This window comes from Artemia sp. Qi Xiang Cuo, chromosome 5 (assembly GCF_049724085.1).
Source record: "Artemia sp. Qi Xiang Cuo chromosome 5, ASM4972408v1, whole genome shotgun sequence".
NCBI lineage: Eukaryota > Metazoa > Arthropoda > Branchiopoda > Anostraca > Artemiidae > Artemia > Artemia sp. Qi Xiang Cuo.
The window spans coordinates 69,684,919-69,708,456 of record NC_142798.1 but is presented as its reverse complement, the minus strand read 5'-3'; the positions used below and the strand labels follow the sequence as shown (position 1 = coordinate 69,708,456).

The 23,538-nt window shown below is 35.2% G+C and overlaps 1 protein-coding gene across 1 annotated transcript in view; it reads left to right on the top strand.

Annotated features, from left to right (window-relative positions):
* LOC148952450 (coiled-coil domain-containing protein 93-like) overlaps positions 1-11,405 on the top strand; it is a 253,210-nt gene extending 241,805 nt beyond the window's left edge. Inside the window, exons 10-11 of the mRNA XM_089089885.1 lie at positions 2,727-2,811; positions 11,221-11,405. Coding sequence (XP_088946011.1) covers positions 2,727-2,811; positions 11,221-11,355 — 220 coding nt within the window. The 3' untranslated portion in view covers positions 11,356-11,405. The remainder of the gene's footprint in view (positions 1-2,726; positions 2,812-11,220) is intronic.
* The last annotated feature ends 12,133 nt before the right edge of the window (positions 11,406-23,538 follow it).

Below are 23,538 nucleotides of genomic sequence, written 5' to 3'. Positions count from 1 at the left end.
ATAAAATATGCCCCAATATTTTTTTTTCCTCCGGGTCTATCACTTTATTTCAAGACAAATTTACAAAAAAAAAATAAAAGGTACGAGTCTCTGTGAGAGGCAAAGCTCGCGTAACTTTGTCAGAGTTGTATAAAAATGATGAATTTCACTTGTTGTGTAATCTAATGAGATTGTACCCCCCCCCCCCCCAATATTGCCCTGCATCAAATAATACAGCCACAAGACGGCGCAATCCTCGTTGAATTCTCAAGGGCTGGCCAGCTCGTGATTAATCAACCTTGATTAATTAAAACTGATTAATGAATTAAGTCATGATTAATTAAATATAAACAAAGATCGAAGCTATTTCGATACAAGAGTATTTCATTAAACATAAATATAAGTAAACTTTAGATAAAAGATTTCTCATATTTTCAACTATAAAGCGAAAGACAGATAGATTTATCAAACAGTTCATGGTAACAAACTGTAAGTAAGGAGCGATGCCGCTCAATAGTAACCGAATTTTGATTACGATAGATACACAAAAAAAAAACAATTTTGATGCTTATTAAAAATATGTAAAATACATTAAGTTTAATGTTACCCATCAAAAGTTACGAGCCTGACAAAATTTCTGTGATTTTTGAAAAAAAAGGAGGAAACACCACCAAAACATCACAATTACACCTGCACCATCAGATTTAGAATATTAGAGAACCCTACTGTAGAGCTTTTAAGCTCCTACGGATTTTTTTCATTTTTTGCCAGAAGCAACATCACGTATACGTATTTATTTTTATTTTTCCAGGGGGTGATCCTATCAAACCAGTGATCCTAGAAGATCGAAAGAGGGCTCATTTGATCTAAAATCAAAAGTTCTAGTGCCCTTTTAAAGTGACCAAAAATATTGGAGGGTTGCTTGCCCCCCTCCCACGCTCCATTTTTTCCAAAGCTGTCCGATAAAATTTTTTAGATGGTATTTTGTTCAGCATAGTCAAAAGATCTAAAAAATATGTCTTTAAAGATGACTTAACCTCCACAACCCTCGGTGGAAGGGCTGCAAGCTATGAACTTTGCCCATTGTTTACACATAGTATTGGCTATTGGGAAGTACACGGATATTTTTAGGCAATGATTTTTCTGGAGAGGGGGGTTACGTGGAAGTATCTTTTCTTGGGGAAGGGAATTTTCCATGAAAGGGGAGCTGGATTTCCCGGCAATATTTTAAAAAAGATTAGAAATTAAATAAGAAAGATCTGTTTTTTTAATGATAACAAGGAGAAACATTAAAACTTAAAACGAACAGAAACTACTACGTATATGAGGGGTGGCTCTTCCTTCCTCCATACCTCGCTCTTTACGCTAACGCTTTTTAAGAACTTATAAGAAAGCTTATTATTCTAATTTAACAGACCCTGTGTTTCAGGAGTCATTCTTAAATAACTGGATCAAACGTCAAACTTTAGCGCAAAGAGCTAGGTATGGAGAGGGGGCAACCGCCTAATATACGTAATAATTTCTGTTTTTTTCAAGTTTCAATGTTGCTCCTAACTTTTATTTTAAAAAAAAAAATGTTTTTTAAAATTTAATTTAGTATATAAGGGCCATGGATACAAAAGATAAATAACAAATTAATAACAAACACTAAACCCTAAAGCTTCCAAATAAAAATAATGTCACTTTATATCGCCTGTCAAGGTAAACGTAACGCATTACACACTTACACACCCTGTAGAATCTCTCGCCATAAGCCATTCCCATCTGACCAAATTGACCCGCTTATCTTACCCTCATTTTCTTTTAATACACGTTTTATTCAGTAATGATTATTTCAAGTCTTATTAAGTATTGTTTAATCAAATACTACAAATAATTATGTAATGGAAAAACTAAAATAATATAATACAATGATACGTAAAATAATGAAATACGAAATTTTAATATTTTATGAGCCACAAGATACATAATGGCTTTGACTACAAAGGGTATGATAACAAATTAAAAACAAACAATTTATAACCCTAAGCCTCAAGAGTCAAAATAATCCCACTTATATCAAGGTAGAGATAACCTTTTACAAACTTACGCACTCTGTAGAATCTCTCCCCACATCCCATTGCTATCTGACCAAGTTGACCCATGTATCTTATAGTCCCCAAATCCCCGCTGCATAATATTTTTGGTTAAACTAGCCTCCTCATCACATCCGCTTCAAACTTACGCAACTTCAGTTCTTTGAAAGCACCCAGGAAGTAGTTGTGGTCTTATTCATACTTCCAACACATTAGGCATGAGTGAGAACCGTCCTCGTGACGAATTCTTCCAAGATATTTCGTTCTTTCTTCAATTGAAAATAGTTTACTATTAAGATTTTATCAAGGTACCTTGTTCTTATGAGTCTGTAGATAGTAAATAACTCTGAAGGAGGTTGTATCGAAGGATTGTGTTCAGTTTTTTTTTTCTGTAACCTCTATTTTTCAGCTGTTTTTGTTCTGCCATTTAGAGGTACCAATATGGAGAGGGTGCAGTTGCCTCCTAGATTTTTGTCTTTCCCCGATATTATAAAAAATGTCATTTTTTTTTGTATTTCTTTTGTAAAATGCCTTTTCGGTATTTTCACTGAAAAAAAATCAAAAAGTAACAAACAGGTCCAAAGAAATAAAAAAAGGGACCTTGCTTCCCTCCTCCCCTAGGTTTTCGTAAATTAATTGTTCCTATAATCCCATATCGTTTATTCATTTCAGATTGTACAATCAACCTTCTGGTTGGTATGAAGTTAGCAAAAACTTAAAAGCTGTTCTTGATGGATTGAATAATACAAAGAGTCAGGTAAATAATTTTGAAATAAGTTATTTCAATCATTTATTTTTAAACAAAATATTTTATTTTATCTGATTTTGAAATTAAATGAATTTCTCATTATTATAAAAAATAACAAATCTCATTATTATGGGATTTTGTAAAAAAAAAAAAAAAAAAAAAAAAAAATCAAATTAACATTATATACCCTGTAGTGGCATTCTGGGTTAATGCTCTGCTTGGCAATATAGGGTCCAGGAATCGATCCCTGCTGCGGTATAGTCGGGGGACAAGGTTGCTACTTGTCCCTATAAAAGACACCTAGTGAAACGTCAGTTTGAGCCCTGTGCGAAAGCAATGGCTCTGGATGATCTTCATCTTTTATTTTCTAACATTACATTAAAATGAAAATAATTAGAGGGAATTGAATAAGAATTACAGTTAATTGAATAAAAACAAATTGATTAAATTAAATGAATTGAATAAAAATTAAATTCAAATGAAATTAATTCAAATCAAGATTTTACTCGTAGGACTTAAGGAACAAAATAGTTCAAATTTAAAATACAAAGAGATTAAATGTATGCTAAAGACTGTCTGCCAATTCCAAGACTGGTTCTTTTGCCTTGTGGTTCTTGTGGCCTTGAGGTTCTTGTGGTTCTTTTGCCCTCATTCTTATTGAGCGCAAAATTTCAAGATTCATAGACAAAACTCATGTTTCTATGAGTTATAGCTATAACTGTAAATCATGTTTTATAACAGAAAATTCATTTTATCATTTCTATAGCTCTATTTTAGATTGTTGTTACGTTTTAGAATCCACAGTGCAAAAACAAGCTGTGAAACTTTTATAATTTCGGACATTAAAGATAATTAAAAAGTGTCTCCCCATCAGTTATGATTTCGATATGGTTTTGGTTGTGCTCATACTTTGCATCTAGTAGCAATCATCTTTCCGCCTGCAACTATCCGGTTGTGCTCATACTTTCCGGTTGCGCTCGTACTTTGCATATAGTTGCCACCGTCTTTCCGGTTGCAATTATCCGGTTGTGTTCATACTTTCCGGTTGTGCTCATACTTTGCATGTAGTTGCAATCGTCTTTCCGGTTGCAACTATCCGGTTGTGCTCATACTTTCCGGTTGCGCTCATACTTTGCATATAGTTGCAACCGTCTATCCAGTTGCAATTAACCGGTTGTGCTCATACTTTGCATGTAGTTGCAATCGTCTTTACGGTTGCAACTATCCGGTTGTGCTCATACTTTCCGGTTGCGCTCATACTTTGCATATAGTTGCAACCGTCTTTCCGGTTGCAATTATCGGGTTGTGCTCGTACTTTGCATGTAGTTGCAATCGTCTTTACGGTTGCAACTATCCGGTTGCTCACACTTTCCGGTTGTGCTCATACTTTGCATGTAGTTGCAATTGTCTTTGCGGTTGCGTATATTTCAAACCAAAGTTTATCTATTGAGAGAGAGAGAGAGAGAGAGAGAGAGAGAGAGAGAGAGAGAGAGAGAGAGAGAGAGAGAGAGAGAGAGAGAGAGAGAGAGAGAGAGAGAGAGAGAGAGAGAGAGAGAGAGAGAGAGAGAGAGAGAGAGAGAGAGAGAGAGAGAGAGAGAGAGAGAGAGAGAGAGAGAGAGAGAGAGAGAGAGAGAGAGAGAGAGAGAGAGAGAGAGAGAGAGAGAGAGAGAGAGAGAGAGAGAGAGAGAGAGAGAGAGAGAGAGAGAGAGAGAGAGAGAGAGAGAGAGAGAGAGAGAGAGAGAGAGAGAGAGAGAGAGAGAGAGAGAGAGAGAGAGAGAGAGAGAGAGAGAGAGAGAGAGAGAGAGAGAGAGAGAGAGAGAGAGAGAGAGAGAGAGAGAGAGAGAGAGAGAGAGAGAGAGAGAGAGAGAGAGAGAGAGAGAGAGAGAGAGAGAGAGAGAGAGAGAGAGAGAGAGAGAGAGAGAGAGAGAGAGAGAGAGAGAGAGAGAGAGAGAGAGAGAGAGAGAGAGAGAGAGAGAGAGAGAGAGAGAGAGAGAGAGAGAGAGAGAGAGAGAGAGAGAGAGAGAGAGAGAGAGAGAGAGAGAGAGAGAGAGAGAGAGAGAGAGAGAGAGAGAGAGAGAGAGAGAGAGAGAGAGAGAGAGAGAGAGAGAGAGAGAGAGAGAGTAATAAAAAAGAGAAGAATCAATTTAATAGAAAAAAAAATCGAACTAACAACATATATAAAAGGGTTAGCCACTTAATTCAAAGGAGTCTGAGTGGCTAAAATGTATTAATATGGGTAAAATTTTCCATAATTGAAACAATAATAGATAGAGCAACAACGAAGAAAAGAAAATGAAGAAATAAACAAATAAACTAAGACAACACTTAAAAAAATCCAACCTTGCTAATGGTGGCCAGTCTCTTGGCTTCTCAGATGTACTACTAGCTGCTGAAGCTTTTTGCATGGGTCTGGTAACCCATTATTTTTAATTAAATAAACGCGTCCATGGAGGGGGCGAGGGAGGGCTCGTAAAAGGTAGTTAGTAACTTTTAATACACTTGCTTTATCTTGAAAAATCAGAGTTAGCTGATATATCGCAAGGTAAGAATGAGTATGCATGAGTTGAAATTCCTCCATAAACAAGCACAAAACATAATATAAAAATTAACATGAACAACCACAAACAGAGCTATGTAAATACTGAATTCCTACTAACCTTGGTAAAAATATAAACTGTAATCACAAGAAAATTTGAAAGAATATTCTGACTATTATGAGCGGTGTTGTTAATATCCTAATATCATCAGCATGTCTAGTATTATAACAATACATTTCTTTACCGGAAACAAATATATTATCAAAACGCATTCCAACTTTACTCGTCAAGATTACATTGCTAAGCTTAACAGTTCTGTGGAAAATAATCATATGTTGGCATAATCTTAATGCGTTCATAAATTGTCCTAACTAAGGAACTTTGACGTTCGTTTGTCAAAATTCGTATTGCATTATTTTGTCGAACCCAAAGAGACTGGAGATGAACATCAAACATACTGGACCCAACTGGAGATGAACATCCAACATACTGGACCAGACTAGAGATGAACATCAAACATATTGGACCAGACTGGAGATGAACATCAAACATCAAACTAAAAAAAAAGAAACAAAAAAACTACCCATGTTGTAAATTCGTCGTAAAATACAGGCAAAAAGATTATTTCTCCAAAAAAAAAGATATATTTTTCTGAATTGTCAGTCGGTTTTGCAAATGCAGGCAAAAACCCCTAAACCTCCCCTTCCCCCGAACAAAAATCCTGAGTGTTGCCCTAATTAATGTACCATTAAGAACAACCAAGTCCTATCTACTGAGGTGGTTTTTAGTGCCTAATCTGGTTACTGTGGTAGAATCATGTTTAGTACCGCAAAAGAGTAGATGTCATTAACAGTCAGTGTATGGCGTTAATAAACTAGGTGAGCGTAGTTCTTGCCGTTGTTTATTTTGTGTTTCTCTTTTTTTTCAATTTTATCTGTCTTTTGTTGAATTGAGAAGTGTGTTATAACATATATTCATTCATTAATACATATTAGCCTGAAATAGCAAGCCCGTATGCTGGGGGGGGGGGGGGCTGAAAACGATAATAATTTAATTTTGAAAACTTGTATTTTTTGAAGAATAATATTTCTATTGAAAAACGAACTTAAAATTTTGGTTTTCGTGTTCCGCGAAGGGTACTACTTGTTAAATTCTGGAAAGAGGGGATAGTCTATGCAAACAAGGAATAACTTCAAATTTTATCCAGATGAATTTTATCCACTTAAACCTATTTCCAGTGACTCATTAATTTTTAACTTTAAGTTTTCGACATCAGTTTTTCTAAAAATTAAAAATATTTAGCCCAGGATTATATATAGTTTGAACAGCAAATAAAATATTTCTGTCGCGGATTAACTCAGCTCAGTCATTAGGGATAGTATTGAAATTCTTAACATGAACATAAATACCCCTACCTTTCTTTTTAAGAACTGGACTTTGTTTTTAAAATTCAAGAGAGGGCAGTCCCTAAAGCTGTTCTTGCATACTTGCTAGGAATACTCTAACAATCAGATCAAAGTAATTATCATTTAAGCAATATGGAGTGACTTTGGGGTTTTGTGTGGTGCTAACCGCTTTGATTGACAAGCTTGCTGACCAAAGGGATATAAAATTTCATTGTCTTTTCAGTAAAATTTTAAAGCCATACCACTGATTTTCGACAGCTCTTGATGATGACTTGTCCTATGGAAGAATTCACTAATGGGCCCTTTGTCTTTGTGACGGTCAGCCGATGCTGGCTGTCAAGGGGATGGGATGGCCCTGAATGGGGTGGGAGGATGTTCGTACGAAAAAAATTAAGGGAAATTTGAACTTGCTGGGAGTCTGTAAAGAGGAAGGCTTTGAATAGATTGGGTTCAAGTTCTTTTAATTTCTCATTAAATCACTACAAGACAAAATAACACTTGTACAATATGAATCAATGAAAAAGAAAATATTTACAGAGGGTGCCTAAACAGTGAGTTATACTCTAATAATTACTTTCAACATAGTTGGAGGGGGATCATGCTTAGCTGTGTTGGCCTAAGGTGGCTTGGTGTTGTAGTAACTTGTTAGTAGTAGTTGGTAGTATTAAGACTAACTTCAAAAGTTGAATACCAGTACACCGAGGTTGAGCCCAAATCATCAGCGTTTGGCTTCGACAAACCCTGGGTTATGCATGCTCTGTCTTAAGGCAAGCAAGTTTGTTGGTACACTACATTTAGCATTAGGAAAAGGGTATGCGTCTCCGTATGCTTCTCAAAGTTTTCACTTACTTTTGTTAAACAAGGAAACATGGCACCCATCTAATTTCATGGTCTTGAAAATTACGTTCCGTTTTATAAAGAACTTAAATTCGATCTTATTTACTAATTGCAAACTTGTCACTATCGATGCGAGTCGTTTTTTAATAGCTAATACCCGAGCCACGCCGTAGCCAAACATGTCGATACAAAGGCAAAGTTTTATCAATTCCATGAGGATTTTTATGATTTCAACATCATACTTGTCTTTCAGTAGCGGAAAATTAAAATGGCAAGGAACTGATTTGAAAAGCTTGTACCAACATTAATTTGTTCCCAAGCAGTGTCCACTAATACTCTGTCTTCTTATCTTTCCTATTACAGGTAGAAAAACTGCATCGATTTCAAGCCTTCATCTTTTGTATTTTCAAGAAGCTATGCCTTAACTCTTGACTCTGATTGGTCAATCAAAAATTGTATGCATGAAAATTGAACGATGTATAATTCAAAAAACTATGAACGTTGTGCATAATTGACGCTGCATTCATAGTTGATTTTTATTTTATCTTTCAGTCTCGCCTGTGCATAACGCACTAGCTAAATAAAAGTTTGGTATCTTTGACTATCAAACAAATACCAAATGAGGTATGATTGTAACTTATAATGACTCAAGTCTAAAAATTGATGGTTCTCCTAATTGGCCATGCTTATTTTATCTTATTATCCCCGATGTAAACCGACGCTGAGACTCCAAAATTAATTGTGTCTTTTACGTAGTTTAGGTTGTTCCTGTAGAAGTTGGCCCGCTAAAAACTGAAGAAACGCGAAGGCCGTATCCAGGGGCGTTTGGGGGTTTTTAACTCCCCCCCCCCCCGAAATGTTTTTCTGACTCGTAAAAAAGTAACAAAAATTGACATAAACAAGTTTTGTATGCGTTTTTTTAGTTTTTTTTGTGTAACCCCTCCCCTCCAAAAGAATTTTTTTTTAGTAACACCCCCTCCGAAACAAAATCCTGGGTACGGCCTTGGGAAACGCCAATGGTTTTTTAACCTTCACGTCTTATTAAATGAATTAATTAGAAAGAAGAAACTACTGTAATTTCTTCCTTACTTTGTTTTAACCTGCCGTTGTTTCCTTACTTTGTTTTTTAACATTTTTTCTTTTATTAGACTATTTCACCCTTTCATTTGCTCTATATATATTTCTTACAGTTCTATTTTCCCTGCTTATTGTTATGAATCTAGAAGCATTTAAAATGGTCTGAACCCTGTGGCATGATCATAAATGTGTTGCAAAGACTGATAATTATGATGAAATCTTTAATTTTTTGGCAATAGCATGGATAAGCCCAATAGTGCTAAAATGTAGTACTATTCAATATTTCTTATTCTTTTTGGGATTGAAGCGATACTCATTGATAGAGAGAATATGGAGAGGGAGGTGGTTAGTAAAGGTTCTAGAGGTAAGACGCTGTTTCGGGGGGGGGGAGATATAATCTCTTCTAATCTTCCACACGTTTGATGTTTCAATCAATATGTCCAATCTGTAAATCTACAAATCTAACCATCTATATTTCCTCTATACATCTATGTACCCTATGTCTAATGATAAGGAGACTAAACAAAGAAGAAAACCTTGAAAACAGCTACCGGAGAAAAGGGAAGAAAAAGTAGTAAAGGAGAAAAGTAGAAAAACGAGAATGATTACACGAAAATCTCGTCTGTATTGAACAAGACGTTTTCAGAGTGGAAAAAGAAAGAATTATAATAAAACACATAAAAAAAACAAGTATAAAATCATTGAAGAATTAAAAGAAAGTGGAAGTGATGAAACGGAATCAAAGAACGATCAGGCTAAAAATTATTTATGTTATAGAAATCTATGTACTTAAAAAAAACTTGTATTTAATTACCAAAAATTTTCTTCCTGTTTGATTTATTTATTTTTGACATGATAAGAACAACTATGGGACAATATGTCTGTGACCACTATGAAGAAAAATAAGGATAATTACACGAATATTTTGCCTAGGTCGAACTCAACGCGGAGAAAGAAAAAATTTATGAGAGAATTAAGTAAAAAAAGACACGTATAAAACCGTAAAAGAATAAAAAGGAAAAGGAAAACGATCAAACTAAATAAAAAAAAAAATCAAGTGGAAAATTATTTATCTGACAGAAATGTATATCCTTTTTTAAAATTGTATTTCACATGCATAATTTCTCTTCCTTTTTTTACTTATTAATTTTTGGCATGATACTGTCGCATTTCTCATTTTGAGCCTTTTATTTTAAGTTAATATGATGAAAATTTTGTTGTTATATGTATTAATACTTCTCAATTCTTGTATTTATTAAAGAACTAAAAGTATAATAATATACAAAATTACTATTCAGTGACACAAAACAAAAAAGTAGGAAATTTTTACAGTTTATTGGGGCATTCCTATGGAGACAAATAAGCAAGAGGAGAGAGCGTGGTTTTATCAACTCGTCCTATACATAATTAAAAATAGCAAATCCTCTCTGTTTAATTAGCAAATCCTTATAACCCTTTTTGCATCAATTAAGACAGGGCCTTATTAATGATTCCGAGAGGCAATCTTTAGAAAGCTACGTTCTAGGTTGTATGGATTAGGGCAATAATGTTTGATATATAATTTACCGTTTGATCGTTATATATAATATATATATATATATATATATATATATATATATATATATATATATATATATATATATTATATATTATATATAATATATATAATATAACATATAGGCTATATATAATATAATATAAATAATATATATATATATATATATATATATATATATATATATATATATATATATATATATATATATATATATATATATATATATATATATATATATATATATATATATATATATATATATATATATATATATATATATATATATATATATATATATATATATTATAAATATGTTTTGATTTATAATTTACCCAATTTCTAAGTATCTTTAAAAGCGTAATTTCGGCAACACTGTTTGATAATTAAAACAATTTGGGCTACATTATTTCTGTATTTTGGGCAATCCCACTGTCGATCGATTTCTAATTTTGGGCAGTCTTTTCTAACTCTTTGGATTTAGCCCATTGGAGGGGGGGGGGGGCTTTCAACAACTTAAATGAGAATTTTAATGCGGTCCCTACAATAAGGCTGCAATTCTATACCCAATTAGGCTGCTTAAGCACCCTGCTTCATACTAAAATAACGTCGTAAGTAATAAGATGGCTCCCAATTTGGTTTGTTGTTCACATTGTGTTAATTTTCTATTTTGGGTTTTTAAAGTTGCTTTTTTTCAAGAATTTTTTTAAAACTCATTTTGATGTCTTTAGTCTTATACTACTTTTTCCTGCTATATCATGTGTTTTGTTCTCTCGTTTTTCATGTTTAAGCTCTTGACGTATTTTTCTCTCTGTTACCTTTTTTTTTACTGAATACGTCTTTTCGGTGATCCTCGACGAAACATCCAAAACCTCTCTGTTTTTTTTGTTTTTTTTTTCACTGGATAGAAATATAACTCTTGCCCTCTTTTTATTATCAAAATAGTAACGTGAGACAGTTCATGCATATTCAAATAAGAATCCAATATTGGTACTTTTTCTTTTAGATTTATGAGAAACTATGCGAGTCCAAGTTGCAGCAACAGAATCATCTTGGTGAGCTTGCTTCTTTACGAGATCTCGAACGACAGTATGAAAAGGCTATTCGTGAACTCCAGGATTTGCTTGAAAGGAATGCTTAAATTTTGTATTTAAAGAAAAATGTTTGTCGGAAATAAATGCGTACATGTTACTTATTTACGGTAGACAGCAAGTATGCTCCTAAAGGGTATACTTCCACAAGCCCCAAATTTCTAAATTTTTGGGATTTACTCAAATCTTTTCAAACAAAAGTTGAGTTCTCTGAAATGTCTTCGGGAATCAATGTTAGTAAGTTCACGAACGTTAATTTGAAATATAAAAGTTAGTTTTTTTATTGTTATCTGTCGGACAGCCGTTGGAGAACTCAATTTTCTTTCAGGGGAATTCGTGGATAGTGCTAGCAGTGTATAAATATTTAATCTGGTGGAAAGCTATAAGTCGGGGGTTTCAAGCTCATAATACTGGCTGTTTCTTAAGGAATGTCTTCTTCCAAAAACTTCTTGCGTTTTAACTGTTAATTGAAATATTTCATGATACTACTCCTACTACTAGTAGTTACTCACTGCAGCAGCACCAAGCCGTCTGAGGTCAACAAAGCTACGCACAATCCTCCTCCATCCCAATCCATTTAAAGCCTTCATCTTTACACTCCCCCAATAAGTTACAATGTACCTTAAATCCTTCCTTACGATATCCTCCCACCCCATTCGGGGACGTATTGCTCTTTGTTTGGCCTTAGATTGTTGGCCAAAAAGGATATTCTTTGGCAATCTGCTAAATATTGCGCGATGCTCGGCCTAAACCAAAAAGTATAGCATTTGCAAGAGTTTAAAACCGAAGGGCGTAATATTTTGAGAATATGCTACACCAAAGAGTATGGGTAACTTGTGAGAGTGGAAACTGGCGCGAGTATCGGCAAAAAAAGCCATCTAGCGTTTGGCGGCACTTGACATTTTTTTCAAGCTTTGTAATCGTTTTTCTGTTAAGAACTGAGATCAGACACTTATTACTACACTAATTTTACCAAATATATAAATCAAATTAGTTATTCTTATTATTACACTGAAAAAATGCCAAGGATCACCAAACGCTAGATGTCGTCGAGGGCTTTTCTAGCCTCGATAAATTTCGTGTAGGAAAAGAGAACAGTAATGATTACTGACTGATGCAATTTCGTAGGTATGGCAATCTAATTGTAACCAATACAGGAATTGACTGTAAAATGGCTCATAAGTTAAGATGACATTCAGATAATGGTAATTCAGTTAACCTTTTTGTTTATGTAATATTAAACGGAAGACTGGCAGGATTGATACAAGATACATTATATTGATGTTAAAAGTAAAGATCACCATCTACTAGTGTCTATGATTAATTTAAAGCTTAGTTTTAGGAAGGCTAACTACCTCCCGAGAAGCTCTGATGCTGGTAGACTCCATGATGAGAATTTGAAAGAAAATTTCGAGGAACAGTTGAATATTAAAGTGGAGAGTATAAAGTTTGACGATGTAGAATACTGATGGAATACTTTTAGGAAAATAGTTTGTGTAGTCGTTGATGGTGTATTAGGGAAGAAAGTTAGAAACGCAGCTAGGAGTTTTCAGTTAAAGCATTCTCACTAGCATTAGTGAAAGTGCTGTATGTTTAATAGAGATTAAATAAAAGAAATTAGTTTTTTCAACTGATAAAGAAGCAACTTTTAAACTTGATACAATCCGAAATCATTACGTATATGAAGGGGATCCCCTCCTCAATACCTCGCTCTATACACTAAAGTTGGACTTTTTGTTCCAATTATTTAAGAATGACTCCTGAAACACAAGCTTTTTAGAAGTTCTAAAAAAAAAACTAGTGTAAAGAGCGAGGTATTGAGGAGGGGGAAACTCCCATCATATACATAGTAATTTCTGTTCGTTTTAAGTTTTAATGTTGCTCCCTACTTTCAGTTGAAAAAATTTGTTTTTTTTTATTCAGTTTCTGATTCTTGTTTTTTAGATAGTGCCAGGGAATCCAGCTCCCCCTCCATGGAAAATTCCCTTCCCCCACGAAAAATTCCTCCCTGGAAAGATCCTTCCGCTTACTCCCCCCCCCGCCCGCCAGAAAAAAATATCTGTATACTTCCCAACAGCCAATAATATATGGAAACAATAGGCAAAGCTCATTGCCTTCAGCTCTTCCCCAGGGGGCTTTCGGGGTCAATTCATCCTCAAAAACATAGTCATTTGATCTTTCGACTATGCTGAACAAAAAAAATATCTCAAAATTTTGATCGTACAGCTTTGGGACAAAGGGGCGTGCGAGGGGGGGGGGGCTGGCTGCCCTCCAATATTTCGGTCACTTAAAAAAAGGCACCGGAACTGTTTGTTTCCGATCAAATGAGCCCTCTCCCGATCTTCTAGGATTACTGGTTCGATGCGATTACCCATGGAAAAAAAAAACAACCAATGAAAGTTAACAAACACGCTTTCGTTCTGGCAAAAAAATTCGAAATTCTACATTTTTGTATATAAGAGTTTGTAACCTCTACAGTAGGATTCTCTGTATTTCGAATCTGATGGTGTGATTTCCATTAAGATTAATTGAGGTTTTTGTGGTGTTCCCCCTTTTTTAAAAATAGGGTAAATTTTTTCATGCTCGTAACTTTTGATGGGTAACATTAAACTTCATCAGTTAAACCCCATTAAACCTCAAACAGTTCGTTACCATGAACTGTTTAGAAGAAGGGACTTGTACAAGCATTGTTTGTGTGATACATCATATGAAAATAAGAGGAATATAAAGAAAGTGGAGAAGTAATTAAAATATGGATTAAGGAGGTGTGAAGTAAAGGCCAGGGATAAAATTGCCGAAGATCTGGAAGATGCAGCCAGACGGCATAATAGTAAAATATTGTAAATACATTCAAAGATCACACTGGCTATACATGACGTATGAAACCAAGAGAGCAAGAGAAGATCATGTTCTGATAAAATAATGGGCCTATCCATGGGCACTGTTTGTCTCCTTATTTGACAAATTTTTACATGAATTTCATAGAACAATCTGCTTTGAATAGTTTCCACTTAAAACACTCTCTCTGGTTTCGTTTCGTTGATGATATTCTTTCCGTTTGGGAACATGGACAAGACTCTAAGAGATTTGTTGGGACATTCGAATTGAACTCTTTCATTTTTAACCTTCATTTCATAAGAGAACTAGAAGGCTCAGGACAGCTCCCTTTTTTGGATGCTTTAACTATAAAGAATAATCATAGTCTTGAATTTTCTATATATACGAAGCCGACCCATAATGATCGGTATTTACATTTCTCGTCAAATTACCCTCCTTCTGTGAAAAGAGGGGTAATAATTTATATATTTATTTATAGCCCACTTAAATCACAAGATAAATAGTGGAGTACAATAAAGAAAGAAAAAAAAACACAAACAATAAATCACCAATAACAATTAAACAACAATAAACATTAAATAAATAAAAATTAATAAAACAAACAAATCAAACCATGGTGAGGTGACAAATGCCTATACGCTGTTCCCGAAAGTATTTCGTGCATACCAGTCAGCTTCTCAGTAATATTCGGAAGGCAAAACTTACTTATTATTTTTTAACTCCTAGGCAAAAGAGGAAGAAAAAGAAGATATTTACAAAAACGGAAATAGGCCACTCGAATATCACTAAAATCCTTAGGCCCTATTCCTAAAAATAGGATAGAGCCCAGAAAGGTAAAGAACAGAATGATCAGAAAAAGTAAATAAAGCTTTCCAAGGGCAATGCGATTATATTTGCTTCGATTGGCTATAATTTTTGAGTAACCAATCTGGAACTTTGCTTTGGCATCCTAGACAGATCACTCTCGGAGAGATTTTAAATTTTTTGCAAACGTAAAACCTAACCACCTTACCGAATCTACATGACGAACGAATCAATTTTTAAAATGTAAAAGGCTTAGGAGAGGGTACAATATAAAAGCGAATATTCACATTTACCAATGTTAAGCGAAAGACCGATTTTAGTAAAAGAATAAACTAAAAAAAAACAAGTTTTTTAACTGAAAGTAAGGAGCGACATTAAAACTTAAAACGAACAGAAATTATTCTGTTTATGAAAGGGGCTGCCCCCTTCTCAACGCCTCGCTCTTTACGCTAAAGTTTTTATTGTTTTAAAAATGAAATTGCGAGACAGAGTCAAACTTTAGCGTAAAGAGCGAGGCGTTGAGGAGGGGACATCCCCTTTAATATACAGAATAATTTCTGTTCGTTTTAAGCTTCAATGTCGCTCCTTACTTTCAGTTAAAAAAAACTTGTTTTTTTTAGTTGATTTCTGAACGTTTTTGAATTAATGCAGCTTTGATTTTGGCTCACCGTACTAATTGGCTTTCTCGAAATTTGGTTCTGACGTAACTTACGAATTAACTTACGTAACGAATTTCTATATTCGTATGTTTTTATTACGTATATTAAGGAGTTCGCTCCCCAGTCAATACCTCGCTTTTTACGCTAAAGTTCGAATTTTGTTCGAATAACAAACCCTTGAATCACAAAGGCCGGTTAATTAGAATAGAAAGTTCTTTTGAAAGTACTAAAAAACTTTAGCGTAAAGAGCGAGGTATTGACTAGGGGCGAACCCTCTCATATACGTAATAATTTCTGTTCGTTTTAAGTATTAATGCTGCTCCTTATTTTCAGTTGAAAAAAAACTTGTTTTGTATTTAATTTCTGATCGTTTTTTAAATAATACTGCGAAATCTGGCGATCCCTTCATGGAAATCTTCCACCCCCCAAGGAAATATCCTCCATGGAAAGATCCTCCTCCGTAACCCCTACTCTGACCCCGACCCCCCACCAGAAAAAATTCCTCCTGAAAACACCTGTATACTTCCCAAAAACGAATACTATCATAGGCAGCGCGCTAGCGCTGCCTAAGAAAAGAACGATGTGGGCACAATGTGTTTTTTTTTGTTTTTTTTTCCATACCGGGGCACTTCGTATCAAAGGAGTTGTTGTAGAAACTTCGAAAAGGGCTCATTCGATTGGAAGTTGGAGTGGCTAGTGCCCTTTTCAATAGTCGAAAGCGATTGGAGGGCAACTGGCCCCCCCACGCCCGTCATTCCCCCAAACACATCCAATCAAAATTTTAAGATAGCCACTTTGTTCAGCGTAGTTGATTTCCAGATAGAAAATATGTTTTGAGGAGGACACTCCCCCATAACCCTCAGGGTAAGGGTTTTAAGTTATGCCCTGGGTGCATATAAGGTTTTTATAGAAGGCGTTGTCGTAGAAACTTCAAAACAGGCTCATTCGATTGGAAATTTAAAGGGCTAGAACCCTTTTTAATAGTCGAAAGTGATTGTAGGGCAACTAGCCCCCCCCCCACCACACCCATGATTCCCCCAAACACATCCAATCAAAATTTTGCGATAGCCATTTTGTTCAGCGTAGCTGATTTCCAGATTGAAAATATGTTTTTGAGGAGGACACTCCCCCACAACCCTCAGGGCAAGGCTTTTAAAATATGTCCTGGGGGCATATAAGGTTTTTAGAGAAGGCTTTGTCCTAGAAACTTCAAAAATGCTCATTCGATTGGAAATTCAAAGAGTTAGTGCCCTTTTTAATAGTCGAAAGTGATTGGAGGGCAACTAGCCCCCCAACCCACACCCATCATTTCCCCAAACACATCCAATCAAAATTTAGAGATACCCATTTTGTCCCATTTCGTAGTTGATTTTCAGACAGAAAATATGTTTTTGAGGAGGAAACTCCCCACAGCCCTCAGGGCAAGGGTTTTAAGTTATACCCTGGGGGCATATAAGGTTTTTAAAGAAGGCGTTGTCGTAGAAACTTCAAAAAAAGCTCATTCGATTAGAAATTCCAATGGCTAGTGCCCTTTTTAATAGTCGAAAGGGATTGGAGCGCAAATAGCCCCCCCCCCACACCCATCATTCCCCCAAACACATCCAATAAAAATTTTGAGCTGGCCATTTTGTTCAGCGTAGGTGATTTTCAGATAGAAAACATATTTTTGAGGAGGACTCTCCCCCACAACCCTCAGGGCAAAGATTATAAATTATGCCCTGGGGGCATATAAGGTTTTATTGAATTCTTTGTGGTAGAAACTTGAAAAAGGGCTCATTCGATAGGAAATTCAAAGGGATAGTGCCCTTTTTAATTGTCGCAAGTGATTTGACGGCAACAAACCCCCCTGTCACGCCCAACTTTTCCCCAAACACATCGAATGGAAATTTTTAGATAGCCATTTTATTCAACTTAGTTGAAAGTTTTGGAAATTAGGTCTTTAAGGATGACAACCCCTCCCCCCCACAGCATGGGCGTAGGCAGCATTAGGAAGTATATTGTCTAGGGGGGGGCAGTCGATAGTGTGATGGAGTTTTATCTGCTTTTCAACTGCTTTTTCCAAACCATCTGCTTTTTCAGCCATATCTAATGTAAATTTGAAGGTTTAGGGGGGGGTCAGCTGCCCCCCCCCCTTCCCCCCTCCCTACACCCATGCCCCACAGTCCTCAGGGCAAGGTTTGTAAGTTATGCCCTAGGGGCATATAAAGTTTTTATTAAAAGCGTTGTCGTAGAAACTTCAAAAGGGCTCATTCAATTGGAAATTGAACTGGTTAGTGCCTTTTTAATAGTAGAAAGTGATTGGATAGCGACTAACGCGAGTAGAGGAGGGGGTACCAGCGCGATCACGCACCCCTGCTGCCACCTACAACTTTTTTTACATAATTTATTCAAGGATTATCGATCGAGTCTAATGTGGGTGTGTCAAGGTCAATCGATCTGTTGTTGTTTGACCACGTGCGAATGGCATGAGGGCTGATTGACATAATCGATGGGTGACATAATTTATTCAAGGATTATCGATCGAGTCTAATGTGTGTGTGTCAAGTTCAATCGATCTGTTGTTGTTGTTTGGCCACGTGCGAATGACATGAGGGGCGATTTACATAATCGATGGGGGACTTATTGATTCACGAGCATAGCACCTGTGAACTTGATTTACATAATCGCTAGGGGAAATTATTGATTCACGAAGGGGAGAATTAGGAAACATTAAGGCTTCTTTAATCTTAGGTCTGAGGAAGGGGGAATTAAGAAACAAACATGGCTTCATTGTTGTTTGGTTAGCTTAACCTGAGAAATAGCACCTGTGAACTTGATTTACATAATCGCTAGAGGAAATTATTGATTCACGAAGGGGAGAATTAAGAAACATTAAGGCTTCTTTAATCTTAGGTCTGAGGGATAAACATTCTTTAGGACAGAGATAAAAATTAATATTTTATTTTTAAATAGGGCTTCATTGATCTTTAGTGTCAGGAATCATAATTGACATCACATGTTATCTTGGAATTATGCGGGAGTCTAAAGAGATAGAAATTCTATTTTTAAATACGGCTTCACGGAGCTTTAAGTCGGAGAGATAAATTGATATTCTAACGAAACCCTAATAGTTTAGCTAGGAAAATTTATGAGATGAAGAGATTAACGTAGGAAAGGGTTTCCTAGAAATTTGAAATGCGTTAGCATAGAGATGCCAAACAAAAGGAACACGCTGAAATTATGTTTATGGATTATTTGGGTGAAACAGTTTTATCCATTTTATGGGATTATTTTGGCGAAACAGTTTGAGCCATTTGAAAGAAGATTTTAAGAAAGGTTTTAGAAGAGATTTTGAGGGTGAAACTCTGTGGTCGTTATAATACACAAGTTCCATTTGAACAGTGTTGTGAGGTCCTCTACCCCAACCCCAAAGGGTTCCGATCCCCCCACCACCACCCCCCACGAATCCCCAGGTACTCAAAGGCCCCCCAAGCTCCCATAGAGCCCCAGCCACCCAAACGCCCTCCTCAGACCCTCAAAGGCCCTCCTCTGGTCCTCAAAGGGCCCCCGGACCCCCAAAGGGCCCCCGGACCCCAAAGGCCCTCCCCCGGTCCTCAAAGGGCCCCCGGACTCCCACAGAGCCACCGGCGCCCCCAAAGAGCCACCCAGACCCCCAAAGGCCATCCCCGGGCCCCCCAAAGGCCCATCGAGCTCCCAAAGGACCAATGGGGTCCCAAAGCCCCTACACCTGTCCCCAAAAGTCCCCCCGGCCCCCCCCTGTCCCCCCCGCCCCCCCAAGGCCCGCCCCCCGGCCCCCCCGGGCCCACCGGCTCCCAAAGGACCAATCGGTCCTCAAGTGTCCCCCAGACTCCCAATGGCAATATTTCACTAGTGTATGGTTGTGGTTTACCTTGTCACATGTACACACATGTATACACATGTACACACATGTGCTTATCATGAGTGCTCATGATAAGTTAACCTAACCTTTTCCGGTGAGTATGGTTAGGTTAGACTAGATTCAGTTAGGTTAGATTAGACTAGGTTAGGTTAGCCTACGTAGGCTTCACATAGGTTAGCTTAGGTTAGGTGAGAGACATGCGAAAAGTTAGGTGTATGATTAGGTTAGGTTAGATTAGGCCAGGTTAGGTTAAGTTAGGTTAGGCTAGGTTAGCCTACGTACGCACGCGTACGTAGGCTAACCTAGCCTAACCTAACTTAACCTAACCTGGCCTAATCTAACCTAACCTAACCTAATCATACACCTAACTTTTCGCATGTCTCTCACCTAACCTAAGCTAACCTAAGTGAAGCGTACGTAGGCTAACCTAACCTAGTCTAATCTAACCTAACTGAATCTAGTCTAACCTAACCATACTCACCGGAAAAGGTTAGGTTAACTTATCATGAGCGCTCATGATAAGCACATGTGTGTACATGTGTATACATGTGTGTACATGTGACAAGGTAAACCACAACCATACACTAGTGAAATATTCCAACTCTTGCATTTCAACGAAAGAAATTCAAAAATGAACTTTGAAAAATCAAGAAAATGTAACTGTGACAAGGTAAACCACAACCAAACACTACTGAAATATTCCAACTCTTGCATTTCAAAGAAAGAAATTCAAAATGAACTTTGAAAAATCAAGAAATTGTAACTGTGAAAAGTTAAACGAGAACCAAACACTACTTAAATATTCCAACTCTTGAATTACAACTATATAAAATAAAATTTAATTTGAAAAATCGAGAAAATGTAACTGTGACAATGTAAACCATAACCAAACACTACTGAAATAGTCCAACTCTTGCAATTCAACGAAATAAATTAAAAATGAAATTTTAAAAATCAATAAAATGTAACTTTGACAAGTTAAACAATAACAAAACACTACTTAAATATTCCAACTCATGATTTTAAACTAAAGAAATAAAAATGAGCTTTGAAAAATCAAGAAAATGTAACTGTGACAAGGTAAACCATAAGCAAACACTACTGAAATATTCCAACTCTTGCTTTTCAACGAAAGAAATTCAAAATGAGCTGTGAAAAATCAAGAAAATGTAACTGTGACAATGTAAACCACGACCAAACACTACTGAATTAGTTCAACTCTTTCATTTCAATGAAAGAAATTCAAAATGAACTTTGAAAAATCAAGAAAATGTAACTGTGACATGGTAAATCACGACCAAACACTTCTGAAATAATCCAACTCTTGCATTTCAACGAAAGAAATTCAAAATGAACTTTTAAAAATCAATAGTATTTAACTGTTACAATTTAAAAAATACACAGAAAATTAATAAATAATCACACTATTGAAATTAAAATAAATATTATAAAAATTAAAATTTTTAAAATCAATATAGTGACTAGGTTTAAAGGTAAACCATGCACATACATTAATTAACTATTAAAGATCAGTAATAACATCGCCAGATATTCAAAATTAATATTAAAAAATAACTAAAATTTAAATTTGACAAGTTAAACAACAACAAAACACTACTGAAATATTCAAACTCTTGCTTTTCAACGAAAGAAATTCAAAATGAAATTTTAAAAATCAAGAAAATGTAACTTTGACAAGTTAAACCACAACCAAACACTACTGAAATATTCCAACTCTTGCATTTCAACGAAATAAATTAAAAATTAACTTTTAATAATAAATAAAATGTAACTTTGACAAGTTAAACCACAACCAAACACTACTGAAATATTTCAACTCTTGCATTTAAACGAAAGAAATTCAAAATGAACTTTGAAAAAATCAAGAAAATGTAACTTTGACAAGTTAAACCACAACCAAACGCTACTGAAATATTCCAACTCTTGCATTTCAACGAAAGAAATTCAAAATGAAATTTGAAAAATCAAGAAAATGTATCTGTGACAAGTTAAACCACGACCAAACACTACTGAAATATTCCAACTCATTCATTTCAATGAAGGAAATTCAAAATGAACTTTTTAAAATAATGAAAATTTAACTTTGACAAGGTATACCATAACCATACACCACTGAAATATTCCAACTCTTGCATTTCAACGAATGAAATTCAAAATGAACTTTGAAAAATCATGAAAATGTAACTGTGACAAGGTAAACCACAACCAAACATTACTGAAATATTCCAACTCTTGCATTTCAATGAAAGAAATTAAAAATTAACTTTGAGAAATCAAGAAAATGTAACTGTGACATGGTAAACCACAACCAAACACTACTGAAATATTCCAACTCTTGCATTTCAATGTAAGAAATTCAAAATGAACTTTGAAAAATCAAGAAAATGTAACTGTGACAAGGTAAACCACAACCAAACACTACTGAAATATTCCAACTCTTGCATTTCAACGAAAGAAATTCAAAATGAACAATGAAAAATCAAGAAAGTGTAACTGTGACAAGGTATACCATAACCATACACTACTGAAATATTCCAACTCTTGCATTTCAACGAAAGAAATTCAAAATGAACTTTGAAAAATCTAGAAAATGTAACTGTGACAAGGCAAACCACAACCAAACACTACTGAAATATTCCAACTCTTGCATTTCAATGAAAGAAATTCAAAATGAACTTTGAAAAATCAAGAAAATGTAACTGTGACAAGGTAAACCACAATCAAACACTAATGAAATATTCCAACTCTTGCATTTCAACGAAAGAAATTCAAAATGAACTTTGAAAAATCAAGAAAATGTAAGTGTGACAAGGTAAACCACAACAAAACACTACTGAAATATACCAACTCTTGCATTTCAACTAAATAAATTCCAATGAACTTTAAAAAATCACGAAAATGTAACTTTGACAAGGTAAACCACGACCAAACACTACTGAAATATTCCAACTCTTGCTTTTCAAAGAAAGGAAATCTAAATGATCTTTGAAAAATCAAGAAAATGTAACTGTGACAAGGTAAACCATGACCAAACACTACTGAAATAGTCCAACTCTTGCATTTCAATGAAAGAAATTCAAAATGAACTTTGAAAAATCACGAAAATGTAACTGTGACAAGGTAAACCACGACCAAACACTACTGAAATATTTCAACTCTTTCATTTCAACGAAAGAAATTCAAAATGAACTTTTAAAAATCAAGAAAATGTAACTGTGACAGGTTAAACTACAATAACACACTACTGAAATATTCCAACTCTTGTATTTCAACGAAAGAAATTCAAAATTAACTTTGAAAAATCAATAAAATGTAACTGTGACAATGGAAACCACACCAAAACACTTCTGAAATATTCCAACTCTTGCATTTCAATGAAAGAAATTCAAAATGAAATTTGAAAATCAAGAAAATGTAACTGTGACAATGTAACCCACAAGCATACACTACTGAAATATTCCAACTCTTGAATTTCAACGAAAGAAATTCAAATTAACTTTGAAAAATCAAGAAAATGTAACTGTGACACGGTAACCCACAAGCAAACACTACTGAAATATTTCAACTCTTGCATTTCAAAGAAAGAAATTAAAAATTAACTTTTAAAAATCAAGAAATTGTAGCTTTGAAAAGGTAAACCACAAGCAAACACTACTGAAATATTCCAACTCTTGCATTTCAACGAATGAAATTCAAAAATAACTTTGAAGAATCAAGAAAATGTAACTGTGACAAGGTAAACCACAACCAAACACTACTGAAATATTCCAACTCTTGCATTACAAGGAAAGAAATTCAAAATTAACTTTGAAAAATAATGAAAATGTAACTGTGACAAAGGTAAACCACAACATCACACTACTGAAATATTCCAACTCTTGCATTTAAATGTAAGAAATTCAAAATGAACTTTGAAAAATCAAGAAAATGTAACTGTGACAAGGTAAACCACAACCAAACACTACTGAAATATTCCAACTCTTGCATTTCAATGAAAGAAATTCAAAATAAACTTTGAAAAATCAAGAAAA